Source organism: Apodemus sylvaticus, chromosome X (assembly GCF_947179515.1).
Source record: "Apodemus sylvaticus chromosome X, mApoSyl1.1, whole genome shotgun sequence".
In the NCBI taxonomy this organism is placed as follows: Eukaryota; Metazoa; Chordata; class Mammalia; order Rodentia; family Muridae; genus Apodemus; species Apodemus sylvaticus.
In genome coordinates this window covers 116,901,770-116,922,318 of record NC_067495.1, presented here as the reverse complement: position 1 = coordinate 116,922,318, position 20,549 = coordinate 116,901,770, and the positions used below count along the sequence as shown (strand labels likewise).

The 20,549-nt window shown below is 46.6% G+C and overlaps 1 protein-coding gene across 1 annotated transcript; it reads left to right on the top strand.

The window, feature by feature from the left end:
• Positions 1-13,917: 13,917 nt before the first annotated feature.
• LOC127674654 (rhox homeobox family member 2B-like) lies at positions 13,918-18,060 on the top strand. The gene is made up of 3 exons (XM_052170322.1): positions 13,918-14,306; positions 16,224-16,269; positions 18,010-18,060. Exons 1-3 carry the CDS (start codon positions 13,918-13,920, stop codon positions 18,058-18,060), a joined length of 486 nt encoding a protein of 161 aa, XP_052026282.1.
• The last annotated feature ends 2,489 nt before the right edge of the window (positions 18,061-20,549 follow it).

The following is a 20,549-nucleotide window of genomic DNA, read 5'->3' as shown; positions in this document are numbered from 1 at the left end:
ACAAAACAAAAGCAAACAAAACATGAAGACAAATGCTGGTGTGGGTTAGGGGAAAGATGAGTATTTACTCACTTGCAAACTAGTGCAGCCACTATTGAAATCAGTGTTGCTTTAAAAAAAAAAAAAAAGAAGGTAGAAATAGATCTACCACATGATCCAGCTATGCCACTCTTTGCCATATACTCAAGGGACATATATCTGACAGTGGAAATACTTGCTCATCCATGTTCACTGTTGTTCTACTCACAATAGCCAGGGGATGGAGATGGGCTAACTGTCTATGGACTTACAAATGGCTAATGAATGTAGGTACAATGGAATGTTACTCAGCCATAAAGAAAAGTGAAATTCTGAAATTCATAGGCAAATGAATAAAGTTGAAAAGAATTATTCTGAGTGAAAAATTCCAGATGCAGAAAGGTAGATGCTGCATGCTTTCTCTCATTACGGATGTTAGCTTTGAATCTTGAAATGTGTATGTTCCCTTTGGAAAACCCATAGATGTCAGAAAACTAGTAAGAGTCTCTTGTTGGGGAGGAGAAGCTATGGTGAAGTGGGAAATAAAATGCACCAGTATAAATGGTTAGAGGGGAATGGGAAGGGATAAGTAACACAAAAGACATTTCTAAAAAGTCATAGGAAACCCCACTACATAAAAGCTTCCTAAAATATATACATATGCATACATAAAAAGATGTTAAGGGGAAAAGATGTCAAATGAAGTCACCCATGAAAATACCCTTTGATGCTTACAGGCATCAAATGGATGATCCTATGTCCCTTCTACCAGACATGAGTGAAATTACTCCTTTTGGCACATGGGAACCAGTTTCACAAGTTCCTAAGGAATGCAAGCTTTTATCTAACCACCAGAAACCCTCCTTTTGTCCAGGCTGACCTCATTTCTGGATGTTTAGAATGTCTTTTAAAGTGTGGGCAGCTGGTTTTCCTTTGGAACTGTTAAGAACACTTTTTGAAATATAATTGTGGACTTCACTGAAATGCCTTGAGGCTAAGGCTTCAATCTGTTAGCCATTGTGTGATCTTTCAAAAGCTGGGTGGAAGCTTTCCCTATCTGCACACACACGCACAAAAAGATATTTGGAGGCCCAGCTTCTCTTAAGGGAGAGCTTCCCTTGCTTTGGAATTTCTGCCACCAAAGGATCAGATAACAGAGCAGGAATTATGACTGAAATGGTACAGCTGCTCCAACAAGATGGAATGTACGAATTAGACATTGAAACGACGACTAAGAAAACTGTTTCAAAAGAGTCACTTACACTAGAATTAACTGTTACTATTCACCTCATTATATAAGAATTATTTATACTCATAACAAACAGACAAGGTTCTGCCTTTATTAAATCCTTTATGGATATCCTCCTCCCACTGTTTTATCCATATTTAGGCATATGGAGAGCCTTAAGGTATCATTTTAAAACAGCAAATACAGGCCCTTTACTCAGTCTTGGTTACTATACATCATAATGGCCTGAGATGCCCTCTCCTTTAAACCAGGGACTGCATATGGTAAGAAAATAGAATGCATGGCCCCTGAAACCCCTCGGAAAAGGTCTGCTCACTGTCATTTTATTCACCCTTGCTGCACTAAAGATACAGAGGTGGTTTCTTAAATCCATCCTAGCAAAGTAAACCCATTTTCTGGTGGCTGGGAATGTGTTCCTGACACATCAATACCATGCAAGCTGACCATCTGGAGGGGCCGGGCTGTAGCACCACATGACTAAACGAGACCAGAGGACCTGACAAAGCCAGATACCTACAGCTCTGTGCTGGTGGTCACTCCCGAAACTGACCAGTCCAGGTGTAGAGGCACCTTAAGGCAGTGATGAGTCAACAGTTCAATAAGTGACCTGGTTTTGTTCCATTGTAATGCTCTGCAACCCTTTGCCTTTTTCTATTGCTCTTATCCCCACTTAACTTTTGCTATACATTTAGTTGAAGCAGTTCCAGATGACAGGATTTGTGGCGAAAAGGATTTCTGTGCCCTGGCCCTCAGGGATTTTCGACAGGGGACCCCTGAAGAGAAGGGCAGCAAAACAGAGACAGGAGACACGATGAAGAAGGCCAGGACAAACTTGTTCAAGGCCTCTCAAAACTGTATTTTCTCAGGGAACTTAAACAGACAGGGAAAAAGTAAAGCAAATGGAATTTTCCATGTATCCCAGGCAATCTGCTAAAGGTGAATCTCTGGAAGCTGTAAGATGTTTTCCTCTTCTGGGAGGGCACAGTGACCATTGACCACCCGATCTCTCCAAGATCTGTTGCTGAGGAGAAGTCAAAACCCAAGCCTATCTTTAAAATGAACTCTAAACATAAAGTAAGGTCAGTATGGCTCCCGGCATTTCTGTTAGTACAGTTTCGTCTCTTTGATATAAGATGTATAGTCTCTGTCCACTGCCTCTAATCTGGTACCTTTTTGTGGTTCAAGGACCTCCTCTAGTGGTGACCAATGTATTCATATAACTTGATCAGGTTTATTGTATCCACATATCAAAATCTACCTATGTTCCATGAGCTGGTGAGATGCCTCAGCAGTTAAGAATGCTGGCTTCTCTTCCAAATGATCCAGTTTTGATTTCTATCACCCAAATTATGGCTCACAAACATCTGTCTGATTCCAAAGGATCTGGTGCCCTCTTCTGGCTTCGACCAACACCAGAAAAACATGCATGCCTCAGTTACTGTTCTGTTGCTGTGAAAAGACACTGACCAAGGCAGCTCTAGCAAAAAGAAAGTATTTAATTTGGAGCTTGCTTACCGTTTCAGGGGTTAGTCCATCATCATGATGGGAAGCATACAAGCATGGCACTGAAGCAGTAGCTGAGAACTTTACATCCCAATCCATAAGCAACAGACAGAGAGCAACACACTGAGCCTGGTATGGGCTTTTGAAACTGCAAAGCCACTCAAGGCTCATCCTCAGTGACACAATTCCTCCAACAAGGCCATACTTACTTCCAAACCCTTCCCAAGCAGCTCACCAACTGGAGCTGGCAAATACATGAACCTATAGGAGCCATTCTTATTCAAACCACCACAACACCTATATACATTTTTAATGTTTTTTTTAATCTATGTGTTTGGGTATTTGTCTGCACATGCATTCACCACATGCATTCAGTGCCTATTAGAGAGCAGAGAAGGACAGAAATTGGAGTTACTATCGTTCCAAGCCTCCAAGTAGGTGTTGGAAATTAAACCCAGATCCTCTAGATGAGCAACCAATGCTCTTAACCACAGATCCATTTCTCCAGCTTCAATAAACATAATTTAAAAAAAATAACCATACAGGAAGAGGTTGGATGAGCTAAAAGATAAAGATCAACAATTTAAAACAGTCAATGTCAATATGTTTTGACTCATAAACATCATAATTGAAGTCCAAAAACCTTGTGTTGAATTATGCAGTGAGCTATCCTGGTGCCAGGAGCCATCCTCACTTAGAATTCAATGCCAAGAACTCTCCATACCAGGAGCCATCCCCACCTGGCTCTCAATGCCAGGAGACCTCGATACCAGGAGTCATTCTCACTTAGATCTCCATGCCAGGAACTATTCCTACGTAAATCTTAAAACCCCCTCCTTTTGAAGTTCATCTGTAGATAGGTTACTATAGCAACCCCTTTCCACTTCACCACCTCATGAAGTCCTTTATCATGCCAGAATTCCAACAGCAATAACTAGCTTTACCAGAAATTATGAGAAACTGATTCATAGAAATGATGTCAACCCCCTGAGATTGTTCCCCCTTTACCCCTCCCAAACCTTGTATGCTTCCCTTTATATTGACTTGTGTGAAAATTAAAGTTTGACAGCTTGATCGGAACTAGACAGGCTGTCCGGCCTCTCTCTCTTGTCTTGTTGCCCCATCGCCTTTCTTCTAGGTGGCTAAAGGAACCCTGTTGACTGTCCTGCGGGTTGGGACATCCTGGGAATAAGAAAACAGATTAAATGGAGCTTTGGCTGTGATCCCCCTCTTCTAAAACGTGCCATCCTACCTGAACATCTGCTATTTGGACCTCTTGGCAGAAAGCAAACTAAGTGGTAGTCCTTCCAAAGGGAACTGCCACAACAGAACTGTTAATTGGGGGCATATAAAACTGGCTATTTCATTATTCGCAACTTGAAGGACCCCATGGTAAGATAGATAGATAGATAGATAGATAGATAGATAGATAGATAGATAGATACTTTGAATGACACAGGATCAGGGACAATGTTATATTTCAAAGGGGTTCCTGTCACCTACAAAGTCATGTCATACCAAGTATTCCAGTTCTTCTATAAAGAAATAAATAGCACCCTACCCACAAAATCCCTTCCATAACCAGAAACCTGTTTGTAAACATGACAGAAAGCAGTACAGGTTTTTAATGTCTCTTCTTCCTAAGTGTTTTTTATTTGGGAATCTGAAATCAATTCTGTTAAAAGTGAGTTCTTGCCAGATGCTGAAATGCCAGTACATTGTTAGAAAAATATTTAATGTCAATCTGGGACTTCTACCCTACCTCTGAGTATTCAGTTCCCAAATAAAAGACACACACGACCTTTATATTTGTAATAAACCTTAATCAACACTAGAGCTAGGCAGGTATCTAGATAACTGGCAGATACAAGCCTCTGTACTATTATGTCTATTTCCATGCCAATAACCCCACTATATGATTTGCCATGTATTGTCTGGGTTGCACTTAACTCCAGTTACCCAACCCTTGTGGCTATTATTTTAAGAGTCTTACCCAATAGAATCTTTGCCTCTCTCCATCTGCCTTTCTCTCCTCATGGTCTCCTCAGACCCCCAGCCAGAGAACCCCAAACCCTGCCCGTGTCTCTTGTGCCCAGCTATTGTCTGTCAGTGTCTTTATTTAGCCAATTGTTTTAAATTGGGCAGCAAGATCACATTGTACCTGCAGATTCTCATTCCTGGGAGCACCAGGCCTTGGGGGCCACTATTTAGCATTACAATACAAGCAGCATCAGAACAACCTACTACATTTCACACTTTTGTCCAAATAAAAAGGCTCTTTCTCAGATATAAACTGAATACAATTATAAGTTATGATATACATTTATGATGCCCAGCCCATCTATATTTGGCAACTTAGATAAATCATTTTCTCATCTATCCAATCTTAATGAATTTAGAATTTTGCATCTAAACCATTTTTTATTTTAATGTGTATTACCATCCTAAAACATCTTTTTAAATCTAGAACATCTTCTTAAATGCTAACAACTTAAGTTTAATTGTGAGACTATAACTATCTAGTCTTCAACCCCATCAGAGTCCTGAGAAAAAATATTATTTGAATATGTAGGAAGTACATGAACACAACTTCCAAAAATTATTGACTACCTGCACAGTTCCTAATATTCTTTATAACATTGGAGTACTATCTTCAGCCTTCTGTCCCAGAATATCTGCCAGACCTTATGTGAAGCAGGAATTATAAAGGACTAGCTTACCCTGTCTTGGCAAAGCTTAACAGTCAACTATCTAGAGTCTATTTGTTGTTTTGTGCAGCATTCTGTCTGTAGATGAAGTTAGAATATGTATTGCCTGGTGGCTAGCTTACCATAATAGAAGCAACACCATTTGGAGGATATTGGTGCTCGTTGTGTTCTTTGAAGTGGAACGGGGGTACTGTCGGGAGCAGATCTGTCTCACAGTCAAAAGATCATTTTTAAAATTTTATTGTTTATTTCCATTCCCATCATTGACTCCTCTCTCGCCCCCTGGCACGGTTCCTCATCCCATTCCTCCTCTCCTTGCTTCTGAGAAGGTGCTTTTGCCCCCCCCCCACCAGACCTCCCCCTTTCCTCAGGCCTCAAGTCCCTCAAGGATTAAGTGTATCTTCTCCCACTAAGGCCAGACCAGGCAGACTTCTGCTATATTTGTGCCAGGGCACTCAGCCTGGCCCATGTATGCTTCTGCTGGGTGGCTCAGTCTCTGGGAGCTCCTTGTGGTCTGGGTTAGTTGAGACTGCTGGTCTTTCTATGGGGTCGCTCTCCCCTCCAGGTTCCTCAATCCTTCACATAATTCAACCCTAGGGATCCCCAACTTCAGTCCAATGGTTGGGTGTAATATCTGCTTCTGTCTCAGTCAGCTGCTGGCAGAGCCTCTTGATTGGAAGCCATGCTAGACTCCCATCTGTAAGCACATCATTTTGGGGGCCCAAAAGGAAATTGGAAAATTTTGTTAAGTCAAAAGAAAGATAGATGGCATTATTTGTTGTCTATGTGCTGAGAAAGTACCAGGCTTAATTCAAGTCCTGACTGGTACAATCTGAAAGGCTGGATGGACCAAGGTCATATGAGGTCAGTAATTCTTTTTGAAGTTGTTCTAGAAGCAAGTTTCTGGAAACAGCATCAGTTTGAGGCAGGATTGATTAGGGACCTGGAATAGTAGGTCTCAGCATTTCAGCATCCCTGAGGGTGAATCCTATATGATGTATGGAATATGAAATGAGCATAGATCAGTTAAAGATGAATTTTTGCTGCTTGTTTGAGCAGGTGAAAGACAACTGTTGTTCTTTATTAGTTTGACCACCAAACCAAGTTGTAATATAAATCTTCATCCATGTCATATGAAAGTGTATGGCATGATGAATCTTGAGGACTCTGTAGCCAACAATATCTGTTATGTATAGCTGGAGTTCTAGCTAGAGACATTTTTATGTCTCAGTCAGTTTCTGGGATGTTCCCATGTAGAGGGATCAGCAAATTATGTTACCTATCCTATTTGGTCTTCTTGATTTCTTTCTTACTGTCTGCAACCAAAATCTTCAGGGGGTCTTCCTTTATCAAATCTGATCCTTATTATTTTGGAAGGAGTCCAAAGCCATTTCTTCTTTTCGGTTAACACATAGACTCTCTCCCAAAATAGCTTGTGCTTGGTTTATCAACTTGAAGTCATCAAAAGTATAGATTGATTTAATTTAGCATCATCTTTTTTATTTAGGTCTGCTCTGTTTTGACCTCTCTCATAGAGTGTTTGTAACAGCAATACCATCTTAGAACTCATAATCTTCATTTTGATGAATTAAAACCGTTCAAAACAAAACAGTTTAAAACAATTTTTATTATTTATTTGGACAGGAGGTTTTCTGTGTAGCCAACAGTGACTTGGATCTATTCTGTAGATTAGGCTGGACTCAAACTTACAGGAAACCTATCTGTCCCCGGCTTTGTCCCCGAAGTATTAAGGTCAAAGGCCTGGATTTATTTATTTACTTATTTCCCCTTAAAAGGTTTATATCAATTCTCATTTCTTTATCCCTTTTTGGAGATTAATATCTTTGATAATTTAAAATAATTAAATACAAGTATTATTATTTATTAAAATGGTTTCTATATGTCTGGGCTGAACTGAATTTTCTCTGTAGATTAGGATGGCCTCAGACTCAAAAGAAACCTACTTGTGCTTGCTTTTGTCTCTCAAGTATTGAGCTTAAAGGCTTGGATATATATATATATATATATATATATATATATATATATATATATATATATATATATATATATACTTAAAAAGCATTTATATCAATTCTTATTTTTCCTCCCTTCTTTGGAGATTAATATCTCTGTGGATAAATATAGCTATATCCCCTTGCTCTTTATATAAATCAAATTAATATCCTTCTGTATTCAACTTTATTCAAATTCCCTTTCAAGTTAGCTCTCATGAGCTGACATTAGTACTCCTGTGGGAGTCCCACATTCCAAGAAGACAGGATGGCTGCTCAGAGTAGTGTGAAACTCTACCCCATGTTAGCTCTCATGAGCATGGCTTTGTTTTTCTGTTGGGAAAAAACAATTTTGTCCCAATCCCAACTCTGGGTGCCCACATTGGCTAGGAGAATATACCTTTCCTAGGGCAAAATGTTTTTTGGCAACAGAAAAGCATCACTCTTAAATTTGAAATTAGAAATTATAAACATTTTCTAAATATTCTCATATTCTCTCTCTTTATATAAATCTAAGATTGATGGATATTTATTTTTTAAAATGCTAAGGACCCTCATAATGATTATTAAGCAAAAAATCTGTATAGTAATTTTAAGGGAAAATATGTCATTTTGAATCTCAGATGATTGTTTGTTCGTGGCTGCATCCATCAGCAGAGGGTCCTGCCTTGACTCCATTGTGTAAGCCAGGATAGTCCAGAATTAAGACATCTGTCTCCTGTGCCTGTTAGTTTTTAGTTCAGAAGCTGTGTTGTGCCTGCACAATGAAGCTGACGTTCGTCCTCAGCTCAGAGCTGTGCTACAGCAGCAGTGCCACGCAGCACCCAGGAAGAGCCTGGGCTGGCTGGCATTTAGGCCTGCAGTTGAAGCTTAAGGGCTCTGTTGCCTGGCAAGCCATTCAGTTCGGTGTGTGCACCTGTGTTTTAGCTCATGTTATGAACCCTGGAATTATGCACGCCAAATCAGCATGTGTTGTAGCCCTTGTCTGGAACTTCTTGTGGCTTTTTGTGTGACTTGGGGGAAATCCAATGTTTCTAAGAAAAAATTTTCCCACTCTTCATAATCTTAAAGGGACAGTGGGAGTGTGTTTTTTATTTGGGAATCTGAAATCAATTCTGTTAAAAGTGAGTTCTTGCCAGATGCTGAGGTGCCAGTACATTGTTAGAAAATATTTAATGTCAATCTGGGATTTCTACCCTACCTCTGAGTATTCAGTTCCCAAATAAAAGACACACACGACCTTTATATTTGTAATAAGCCTTAATCAGCACTAGAGCTAGGCAGGTATCTAGATAACTGGCAGATACAAGCCTCTGTACTATTATGTCTATTTCCATGCCAATAACCCCATTATATGATTTGCCATGTATTGTCTGGGTTGCTCTTAACTCCAATTACCGATGGGATCTTCTCTCCATCTTCCTTTCTCTCCTCATGGTCTCCTCAGACCCCCAGGCCAGAGAACCCCAAACCCTGCCTGTGTCTCTTGTGCCCAGCTATAGTCTGTGTCTTTATTTAGCCAATTGTTTTAAATTAGGCAGCAAGATCACATTGTGCCTGCAGATTCTCATTCCTGGGAGCACCAGGTCTCAGGGGCCACTATTTAGCATTACAATACAAGCACTACATTTGGGGGTCTCTAATCCAGATTTTTATGGATGCTACACAAAATTGGTAAAATATGCTACATCCTACACCCAGAAATGAGGGTCTCCATAATTATAGCCCAAAAGACAAAAAAAAAAATATTCTTGGGCCCCAGACACCTAGCCAAAAGGTTACATATATATAGCTAAATAGATAAATAAATAAATAAATAAATATCAGGAAACAACGAAATTTCCAATTTAGTGATAAGGTAGTTATCTCAACTGTGAGGTAAGTCTTATCCTTGGAGACCTCCAGCACCAGGGTTCCAGAATATTCCAACCCCAAACGAGGAACCGCCTGGACCCAATAATAGTATCTTAGGGCCCCTTTCTATTTTTGGAGAACCTGTTGGGAAAAGGTGGCTACCTTGGGATCAGAGTAGCCACAGTCCAGTGGCCAGTGAAGGGCCTGCTTGACTGACAGTTCTGGGATGGAGACCAAGGCATCAAAGCCTGCTCTTGACACTTTGTCCTTTCAGTGCATGCGTGCCTGTGTGCTTGCATCCCTGCATGTGTGCCTGCGTGGGTGCATTGATGCATGCCTGTCTGTCTGTCTGTCTGTCTGTGTTTCTTTGTGCCCTTGCACGCACCTAACAAAGCTTATAAGTACTACTAAAAATTCCGGAGTCCCTCCCTGCCCCTTCGCCCCTCCATTTCGCGCCCAGTAGCCTTGGTGAAGGTGAGTCCTCTGAGCCAGCGGCCACACAATCGTGCCCACGCTCAGGTAACCACAGGGCATGGAAGCACCATACACTACGTGTGTCTGTGAACGCCCAAAGGAACATCGTCCCGGATAGACACCTCAGCGGCTTAATATATCAGGTCTGTGCTAAGGACCAGGGTCTGTGCCAAGGACCAGGGTCTGTGCCAAGGGCCGGGGACCCAGCATGGAGAACCGTGCCAAGGGCCGGGGACCCAGCATGGAGAACCGTGCCAAGGACCGGGGACCCAGTATGGAGAACCGTGCCAAGGGCCGGGGACCCAGCATGGAGAACCGTGCCAAGGGCCGGGGGACCCAGCATGGAGAACCGTGCCAAGGGCCGGGGGACCCAGCATGGAGAACCGTGCCAAGGGCCGGGGGACCCAGCATGGAGAACCGTGCCAAGGGCCGGGGGACCCAGCATGGAGAACCGTGCCAAGGGCCGGGGACCCAGCATGGAGAACCGTGCCAAGGGCCGGGGGACCCAGCATGGAGAACCGTGCCAAGGGCCGGGGGACCCAGCATGGAGAACCGTGCCAAGGGCCGGGGGACCCAGCATGGAGAACCGTGCCAAGGGCCGGGGACCCAGCATGGAGAACCGTGCCAAGGGCCGGGGACCCAGCATGGAGAACCGTGCCAAGGGCCGGGGGACCCAGCATGGAGAACCGTGCCAAGGGCCGGGGGACCCAGCATGGAGAACCGTGCCAAGGGCCGGGGGACCCAGCATGGAGAACCGTGCCAAGGGCCGGGGGACCCAGCATGGAGAACCGTGCCAAGGGCCGGGGGACCCAGCATGGAGAACCGTGCCAAGGGCCGGGGGACCCAGCATGGAGAACCGTGCCAAGGGCCGGGGGACCCAGCATGGAGAACCGTGCCAAGGGCCGGGGACCCAGCATGGAGAACCGTGCCAAGGGCCGGGGGACCCAGCATGGAGAACCGTGCCAAGGGCCGGGGACCCAGCATGGAGAACCGTGCCAAGGGCCGGGGGACCCAGCATGGAGAACCGTGCCAAGGGCCGGGGGACCCAGCATGGAGAACCGTGCCAAGGGCCGGGGACCCAGCATGGAGAACCGTACCAAGGGCCGCGAGACCCAGCATGGAGAACCGTGCCAAGGGCCGCGAGACCCAGCATGGAGAACCGTGCCAAGGGCCGCGAGACCCAGCATGGAGAACCGTGCCAAGGGCCACGAGACCCAGCATGGAGAACCGTGCCAAGGGCCGCGAGACCCAGCATGGAGAACCGTGCCAAGGGCCGGGGACCCAGCATGGAGAACCGTGCCAAGGGCCGGGGACCCAGCATGGAGAACCGTGCCAAGGGCCGGGGACCCAGCATGGAGAACTGTGCCAAGGGCCGGGGACCCAGCATGGAGAACCGTTCCAAGGGCTGGGGACCCAGCATGGAGAACTGTGCCATGGAGAACCGTGCCAAGGGCCGGGGACCCAGCATGGAGAACCGTACCAAGGGCCGGGGACCCAGCATGGAGAACCGTGCCAAGGGCCGGGAACCCAGCATGGAGAACCGTGCCAAGGGCCGGGGGACCCAGCATGGAGAACCGTGCCAAGGGCCGGGGGACCCAGCATGGAGAACCGTACCAAGGGCCGGGGACCCAGCATGGAGAACCGTGCCAAGGGCCGGGAACCCAGCATGGAGAACCGTGCCAAGGGCCGGGGGACCCAGCATGGGGAACCGTGCCAAGGGCCGGGGGACCCAGCATGGAGAACCGTGCCAAGGGCCGGGGACCCAGCATGGAGAACCGTGCCAAGGGCCGGGGACCCAGCATGGAGAACCGTGCCAAGGGCCGGGGGACCCAGCATGGAGAACCGTGCCAAGGGCCGGGGGACCCAGCATGGAGAACCGTGCCAAGGGCCGGGGACCCAGCATGGAAAACCGTGCCAAGGGCCGGGGACCCAGCATGGAGAGCCGTGCCAAGGGCCGGGGACCCAGCATGGAGAACCGTGCCAAGGGCCGGGGGACCCAGCATGGAGAACCATGCCAAGGGCCGGGGACCCAGCATGGAGAACCGTTCCAAGGGCCGGGGACCCAGCATGGAGAACTGTGCCATGGAGAACCGTGCCAAGGGCCGGGGACCCAGCATGGAGAACCGTGCCAAGGGCCGGGGACCCAGCATGGAGAACCGTGCCAAGGGCCGGGGACCCACCATGGAGAACCGTGCCAAGGGCCGGGGACCCAGCATGGGGAACCGTGCCAAGGGCCGGGGACCCAGCATGGGGAACCGTGCCAAGGGCCGGGGACCCAGCATGGGGAACCGTGCCAAGGGCCGGGGACCCAGCATGGGGAACCGTGCCAAGGGCCGGGGACCCAGCATGGGGAACCGTGCCAAGGGCCGGGGACCCAGCATGGGGAACCGTGCCAAGGGCCGGGGAGCCAGCATGGGGAACCGTGCCAAGGGCCGGGGACCCAGCATGGGGAACCGTGCCAAGGGCCGGGGACCCAGCATGGAGAACCGTGCCAAGGGCCGGGGACCCAGCATGGAGAACCGTGCCAAGGGCCGCGAGACCCAGCATGGAGAACCGTGCCAAGGGCCGCGAGACCCAGCATGGAGAACCGTGCCAAGGGCCGTGAGACCCAGCATGGAGAACCGTGCCAAGGGCCGCGAGACCCAGCATGGAGAACCGTGCCAAGGGCCGCGAGACCCAGCATGGAGAACCGTGCCAAGGGCCGCGAGACCCAGCATGGAGAACCGTGCCAAGGGCCGGGGACCCAGCATGGAGAACCGTGCCAAGGGCCGGGGACCCAGTATGGAGAACCGTGCCAAGGGCCGGGGACCCAGCATGGAGAACTGTGCCAAGGGCCGGGGACCCAGCATGGAGAACCGTTCCAAGGGCTGGGGACCCAGCATGGAGAACTGTGCCATGGAGAACCGTGCCAAGGGCCGGGGACCCAGCATGGAGAACCGTGCCAAGGGCCGGGGACCCAGCATGGAGAACCGTGCCAAGGGCCGGGGACCCAGCATGGAGAACCGTGCCAAGGGCCGGGGACCCAGCATGGGGAACCGTGCCAAGGGCCGGGGACCCAGCATGGGGAACCGTGCCAAGGGCCGCGAGACCCAGCATGGGGAACCGTGTCAAGGGCCGGTGACCCAGCATGGGGAACCGTGCCAAGGGCCGGGGACCCAGCATGGAGAACCGTGCCAAGGGCCGGGGACCCAGCATGGAGAGCCGTGCCAAGGGCTGGGGGACCCAGTATGGAGAACTGTGCCAAGGGTCGGGGCACCCAGTATGGAGAACTGTGCCAAGGACTGGGGACCCAGCATGGAGAACTGTGCCAAGGGTGGGGGACCCAGTATGGAGAACCGTGCCAAGGGCCGCGAGACCCAGCATGGGGAACCGTGCCAAGTGCCGGGGACCCAGTATGGAGAACTAGACCAGGAGGTATTATTATCCCCACAAGTGGGCAGGGCCTCCAGAGCTACTGGGGGATCATTTGTGGGATCATTTGCCCGCAACTGGGTTCCCTCGGGGACCCGCCATCCCTTCCCTAGGAAGATAAGTGAACAAGGCGGGAGGACGTAGGTGAGGTGTAGCGGACCCCCTTCTCCACCCTGCTTCCCCAGGGGCCACGCCCTCCCTTCCAACACAAGGCAGCTCTAATCTGCCCTCGGTTCCCGCCTCGGCATTCCGGCCCATAGCAACAGGAGGGCAACCGGAAGCCGGGCCTGTGCGCCCATGATTGGACCGTGTGCTGCCCTGTAATGCGGTCCCCACCGGAAGAGAGCCCCTGCTGGCGGAGACGCCCGCTCCCGGAACGCTAGGGGGCTCCAGTTCACACTCTGCAGAGACACGAGGGACAGCAAGCCGCGGCTTCGAAGGCTTCACGGACATGGCCCGTCAAAAGATCAATCCCCAGTTTCAGGTGGGACCTGAGGAGGATGAGGGCAGTGTGAACAACGGTGAGTGCGCTCTGGGGACGGGGGGTGGCCCACGTCCACGCGGGGAGGACGACTGGACGGGCGGGCGCTGTGCGCCACGGCCTTCGCCATGGCTGCCGGCCCCTCCGCAGCAGCCTGGGCCCTGACGCCTGGGTTTCCGGTTCCCGCTGCCAGGTGCGAGGGCGCTGATGGCCTTGCCGGCCGGAGACGGACGACGACGTGAGGGCGACAGTGGACGAGGCCAGCCTGGGCCGGGAGGGGCGGCGGCGGCGGCGGCGGCGGCGGCGGCAGAGGTGGCAGTGGAAGGAGAAGGAGCAGAAGAAGCTGGGGCCGCTGCTGGAGATGCAGGCTTCATGCTTCACTGGAACCAAGAAGGCCTTGGCGCCCGTCGCCATGTCTGGGAGAATGTGCACCAGCTTCAGCAGCCGGGTTTCCGCTGTCTAAGAGGCACCTGGGGTGTGCAGCCTGTGCCACGGCTGAAGGGCAAAAGTGGCACCAGCAACAGGTTCGCCCACTGGCAGCTACGGGAACTGGAGCTTGTTTTCCAGCGAACTCACTACCTCTGTGCAGGACTCAGGTGAGCAGGGAGCCGGGCTTGATGTCCTGTTGGCTGAGCGCTTGTGATCCAGAAGTGTTGACGTATTTTTCTCCCGGTGTCCCTGTTGCTCCATTTAAATTTTTTTATTATCTTTTATTTTGATTCATTTATTCGGTAGTGTGTTTGCCATATCGTATGTACTGACATATGAGGAAAACTAGGGGAATAAGTCCTCTCTATACCATGTGGCTCCCAGGGTAGATAGAACTTGGGCCCCAAGGTTTGCCAGCGAGTCCTTTTTTGCTTGCTGAGTTATCCACTTGGCCTCTCTCTTGCCTTGTTGAAATGAAAACCACTTACAAAATCCAGGCTGTCCGACCCCATCCTCCAGCGCTAGGGTTGTGGGGTGAGGGATGGGAGCCCTAGAAAAAGTGGGAGCAAAGAAATTTTCAGATAATATTTAATTGTATGAAACTTGGCAGGGTTTGTTGATATATAAGGTCTTGGTTTAAAAAAAAACAGATGTGAGAAGCATGAGGTGTGCTTGGGATAGGATGGGGTGACATTGTGCCTTCGTTTAAAATTTTCATACATCTAGGACTGGCTCAGCAGTTAAGAGCACTGACTGCTCTTGCAGAGGATCCAGGCTCACTTCCCAGCACCCACCTGCCACCTCACACCCATCTGTAACTCCTGTTCCAGAGCACCTAATCTCTCTTCTGACTTACTTGCACATTACCACACAAGGCAGGACTATGAGACACACACTTACATTCAGGCAAAACATTCACACACATGAAATAGACGTGTATTTTAAAAACCAAAATTTTGGTAGGTCGGGGCATCACGTATTTCTTAAATTGCACAATTATAGTAATTGGCACAGTTCTCTCAATTACTATCTTTTGGCATTCCTTTCAAATTTCTGCCCCTCCAAAAAATATTCTCCATAAAAGAAGATGCAGGATTGAACATGGGATTTCTGCCTATAAATGAGACATAGGATGGGCCAATGAGACTACAGTGGCGAGTTCCAGGCTAGCCTGGGCTACAAAGTAGTGCACTGTCTCAAAAAAGAGAAAAAAATTGTCTGTAACCTCAATAACAGGGATGTAAAGGCAGACATATCAGAAATGCAGGATTGTCCTCAGTTACATAATGAGTTCCAGGCTGGGTCAGTCCGTTTATGCAAAAATTTCAGACATAGTCTACCTTTCCTGTGTTGATTTTTCTCCTGGGTTTTCTTTGTGTATAGAAGCACTTGCCATGAAGCCTAAGAGCTCAAATTCACTAGCATACACACTACAGAAGAGAACTACTGTCCATTAGCTGTCCTCTGACCTCCACAGGTGCACCCTGACCCAGGTCCAGCCTGACCCAGGTCCAGCAAATAAATAAAGTAAATGTAACATATCCCTCCCTCACTTAGAGGTTTGATACACCCGTAGGGTAACTGAATGAATATCAGAAATCCTTGGATGCTTTCCATTAATCTCTCTTCTTTTATTTGATTTTATCTTTCTGTCCCGACAAAGAACCTCACGCAAGTTTTTCTTGTGAGAATTTGTTGGGGTTTTTGTTGTTGGTGGTGGTGGTTTTGGTTTTTTGTTTGTTTGGTTGGTTGATTGGTTGGTTTTGGTTTGGGTTTTGTTTTTGTTTTCGACAAATTCCTTCATCTGCACACCCGGTCTTAGAAGCCTCCCTTTTTTTCTGTCTATATACTGTTTTTCAAGTTACTTATTAGGGACATGCCTGTTAATGGTTGATAAAATACAATCACTGGTAGAATGTTTTTAAGCCTCAAAATCTGCAAGGTGAATGTTACAGAAAGTAGAAAGATAGTACAAACATTAAAAAAACAACAACAACAACAACAACAACAAATGTGAAGTATCCTATAAATAATTTATTCATCTGTGACATCAAAAGCTGAACCTTTGCCATTTTTCCCCTCAGAAAACGGCTGGCAGCGTATCTGGGTGTGTGTGAAGCCAAAGTGCATGTGAGTAAATACAAGACAACTCGATCGAGCTGCCGCTGGAGAACTTGCTTCAGGTCTAGGATGGCTTTGTTCTATCCAGGAAGTTGCTGGATTTTTTGTTGTTCTTGTCTTGGCTTCTTTGTTTGTTTGCTTGTTTGTTTTGACCTCACACTATTTCAAAACTACCTTTTAAAAATTATTGTCATTGTTGTTGTTATATTTTATGTCCGTGGCTGTTTTGCCTGTGTTTACGTCTGTGAACCACGTGCTTCATAGGAAGTCAGATCGCATGGAACTGGAGCTCCATGAGCTATGAGCCATCACATGGGTGCTGGGAATCAAACCCAGGTCCTCTCTAAAACAGACCAGTACTTTTAACTGTTGAACCATCTCTCTCCAGCCCTTAAATTGCCCTTTTAAAGGTTTGATTTTTTTGTTTATATGTATGTATGTCCATGTATCTAATATATCTGTGGGTGTTGGAGACCAGAAGAGAACATTTCATCATCTTGAGCTAGAATTATAGGTAGTTGTGAGTCTCTATGGGTACCTGGAAGCAAACACCTTTGCGTGAGCAGCAGGTGTTCTTTCCTACTGAGGAATCTCTCTAGCCCTGTCAACTTGACTTTAAAACTTTGTAGATAAAGGAAAGGGGGGAATAAAGTAGCCTTCCATACAGAAATGACTCATTTCAAGGTGGAACACAACTTCCTAAAGGAACAAAGCTACTCTCGATCCCTAAATGCATACACACACACACTTAGACAATGGAAAAAGTATATGTTTCTAAATTACAAGAGTACATATGTGTTACATGTGTGCATAGTTCTATCAATTACATATAGATAAATGAGATATATAAATAAGTAAATATCTTGTACAACTTTTTTTAACATGGGTATCCTTTAAGGAGATTGTCTCTGTGGAGACATCCCACTGGTGTTGTAATATATAAACCATTGAAATTAGTATAGCCAGGGGCTCCATGACTAAATTTTTTCAAATACTAAAAATTAAATACAGGACTGGAGAGATGGTTCAGCAGTTAAGAACACTGACTGCTCTTCCAAAGGTCCTGAGTTCAAATCCCAGAAACCACATGGTGGCTCACAACCATCTTGTAATGCGATCTGCCACCCTCTTCTGGTGCTGTCTGAAGACAGCTACAGTGCACTTACATATAATAATAAATAAATCTTTGGGCCAGAGCGAGCAGAGGTCCTAAGTTCAATTCCGAGCAATCTCAGGATGGCTCACCAGCCGCAGTGTGCTCGTTTACATAAAATAAAAATTAAATACAAATCCAGTCCTTAAAAGGACAGTTTGAGTGCTTCCAGGCAGAGTCCAGCACTCCTGACGCTGCATGGTTAAACAGAGACTGGTGGGAAGGGGGAACATAGAGTCCAAACGCCTGGTCCTCCTGCTGTTTTGAAGTGCCTGGTGAAGCCACACAGATAAAGGCACCCAGCATTATAATTCCCTGTGTATGCTGCTGCATCTGCCTGAAGATGCTGCTGCTAATGTCTTCCAGTGTGCTCGACGCTAAAGACGGGAAATGGGTATGTGGCTTTTGAACATTTTCCTAGGGACCGTTTTATACTGCTGGAGATACAGTCCCAGGTTTCACACCATCAGCCCCTCCCCAAATTCCAGCAGTAAGGGAAAAGGAACTTCTGACTGAAAAGGGAGTGTTTTTTTTTTCAGCTTTCTCCTCTAATTATTTACTATAGAGTAAGCCGATTTCTTTTTCTCCTGTTGTAGAATTGGTTTAAAAAGAAGAGAGCACAGTATAGGAAATACCATAATGCATAAAGGCTCAGAGGTGCTCTTCCTCCTGATAAGCAGATCACCTTTCCCAGAAGATTGTGCAGGGGCCTCGAGTTTAACCCTTGCCTGGGAGCCAGATGCAGAGGCTCTGCCCCCTCCATTCTCCCCCTGCCCCCCACCAACAACCTGTTGTTTCAGCCATATCCCTTCAGCACTTGTGTTTTCAATAAAGAGGTGAATTCTCTCAAAATGTTTACTCATGTGTTTTCTGGATTAGTAAAATTCTGGTTTCCATTAACAGAAGCTGTCCTTTAAACAGGAAGACAAAGTCCTCCTTACATGAGGTGACAGTGCTGTATATCTCATGACCAACCCTTAGTTTGAGAGGTAAGAGGTACCTCACCCTACCCCTGACCATGGGCAAGGGAGGCAGGACAAGTCCCTAGGGAAAGACAGTAATTTTCCAGACAAAGCTGTGATTCTGATGAAGCTGAGAATTTCATTTCCACCCTGAAGCCTAAAAGAAACTTCCTATGAGGTTATTCGCAAGAGCAGAAGCAGCAGCCAGCCCAAGTATATCTAGGCTGTTTCCGCTTCCCTTCCCTGCCTTCCCTTTATGTGGCACACAGGGCACTGACAGCTACTCTGGCAGGGGTCCTGCTGCTTCAAAGGGACACTAGACTCCATCCCATCTGGTTCACAGGCAGGCTCCTCTCTTGTTTCACAGCTCCAATCCAGAAGCCATATTGTCTCCTCCTTCTTAGAGCAGAGCCTCGCATTCCTTGAGGTCTTTCTAAACTATATAATTCTTGTCTCTCAGAAACAAACTACTCTACTTGAATCTTTCAATGGTTCCTGACAAAACCAGACACGGATTGTGTTCACTCCCCTGTCTCTGACTATCAGCCATGAGACTGCTTGCGCAGATCAGATGCTGAGCGTCCCTGCTTCCTAAGCTCATGACCTCCAAATACTAGAATTCCAGCCTCCCCTTAAGCCAACTGTGCTCTACCCTCCTCACCCCCTATTCTGGTAGCACTCAACACCCCCAAATAAGGCAAGAAAAACACCTGCCCCTCTTAAATTAGAATAGCAGCTGTGGGTAGGGTTTGTTTACAGGATCTGGATAGAACATGTTCTCACCATATAGGCAGCTGACAAGCACCACAGTTGCAAAATTTGGCTTTCATGAGAAGTGTGTACGTATCAGTGGGTGGCACAAAAGTCACAATAGCAAGTTCTCTTAGAAATTTTCCTACAACAAATTGCATAGAGTATCCATCCCCAAGCCCATAATTTCTGTGACAATATATATGTATTGAGCAATTTTAGCACACATTCAATAGCATGATCAATTGTGTTTTGGAGACAATGTGAAACACTGTATCCCAAAAACAAACAAAAAAAAAACCACACTGTTCAATAACATTAAGTACATTGATGCCAATAAGGAACCATGACCACCATACATAGCATCTTCACAACTCTTAACCTTCCCAGAGTGAAACTTCACACTCACTAAATATAATCTCTCAATATTCTATCCTCCAGCCCCCAGGAAACACTACACTACCTATATGAATTTGAAGGCTACACACACACACACACACACACACACACACACACTCACACACACACACATGCATGCACATAAATATGGAATTATACTTTATTTCTCCTATCAGCACAATGTATACAAGATTCAGCTATAATGTAATGTGACAGGAATAATGCTGTAAGCCTAGACTCCTACAAATAGGGATGTGGATGCTTGAGAATCCAGAAGATGTGGCCAGCCTGGGGTATATAGTAAGACCCCTGTTTCAAGAAACCAAAATAAAAATGCTTTGTTTCATTTCAGAAGCTTTTGGTTCTATTTGTAGTGTACAATGCTGAAGATAGAACCCAAGACTTCATTCTTTTTTTAAGTATCAATAATGAACATTCCCATATATGTATTGCATTGTAAGTAATGTATATAATAACAATAACACACACCATAAAATATAAATATTCCATCCTGTATCATTATATTTCACTTTTCAGCAACTCATTCATCAAAGGGCACATGGGTACATTGTCCAGCTACTATGACCAATGCTGCTGTGAATGTGCTTACAAGGATCTGTGTAGGTTCTGCTCCCAGATCATCTGAGTGTTTACCCATCAGTGAAATGGGCAGATTGCATTGCAAATCTACAGATTGTTTGGGCCTTTGTTCATGTTTTTTCACAGGAGCCAGGACATGTTTTAAAGTCACAGGTAATACACAAGGTTCTATTTTCTGAGCATCCTATCCTGCCCTTCCCAGCAATTGCTGTTTTGTGTAACAGCCTCCGTGGTTGGTAAAGGATGGTGTATCATTTTGGTGTTAATAGTAAAATTTCAGCAAAGAAGTAGATTTGGGCATTCTAGTTTCAAATACTTTCGTTTCTGGTTATCTCTATTGTTACCTAAGAACTTCCTGTCACCCACATTCCTGTTTTGAAAAAAAATTACAAAATGATCATTTAGGAGGATGTGTTTTCTAACTT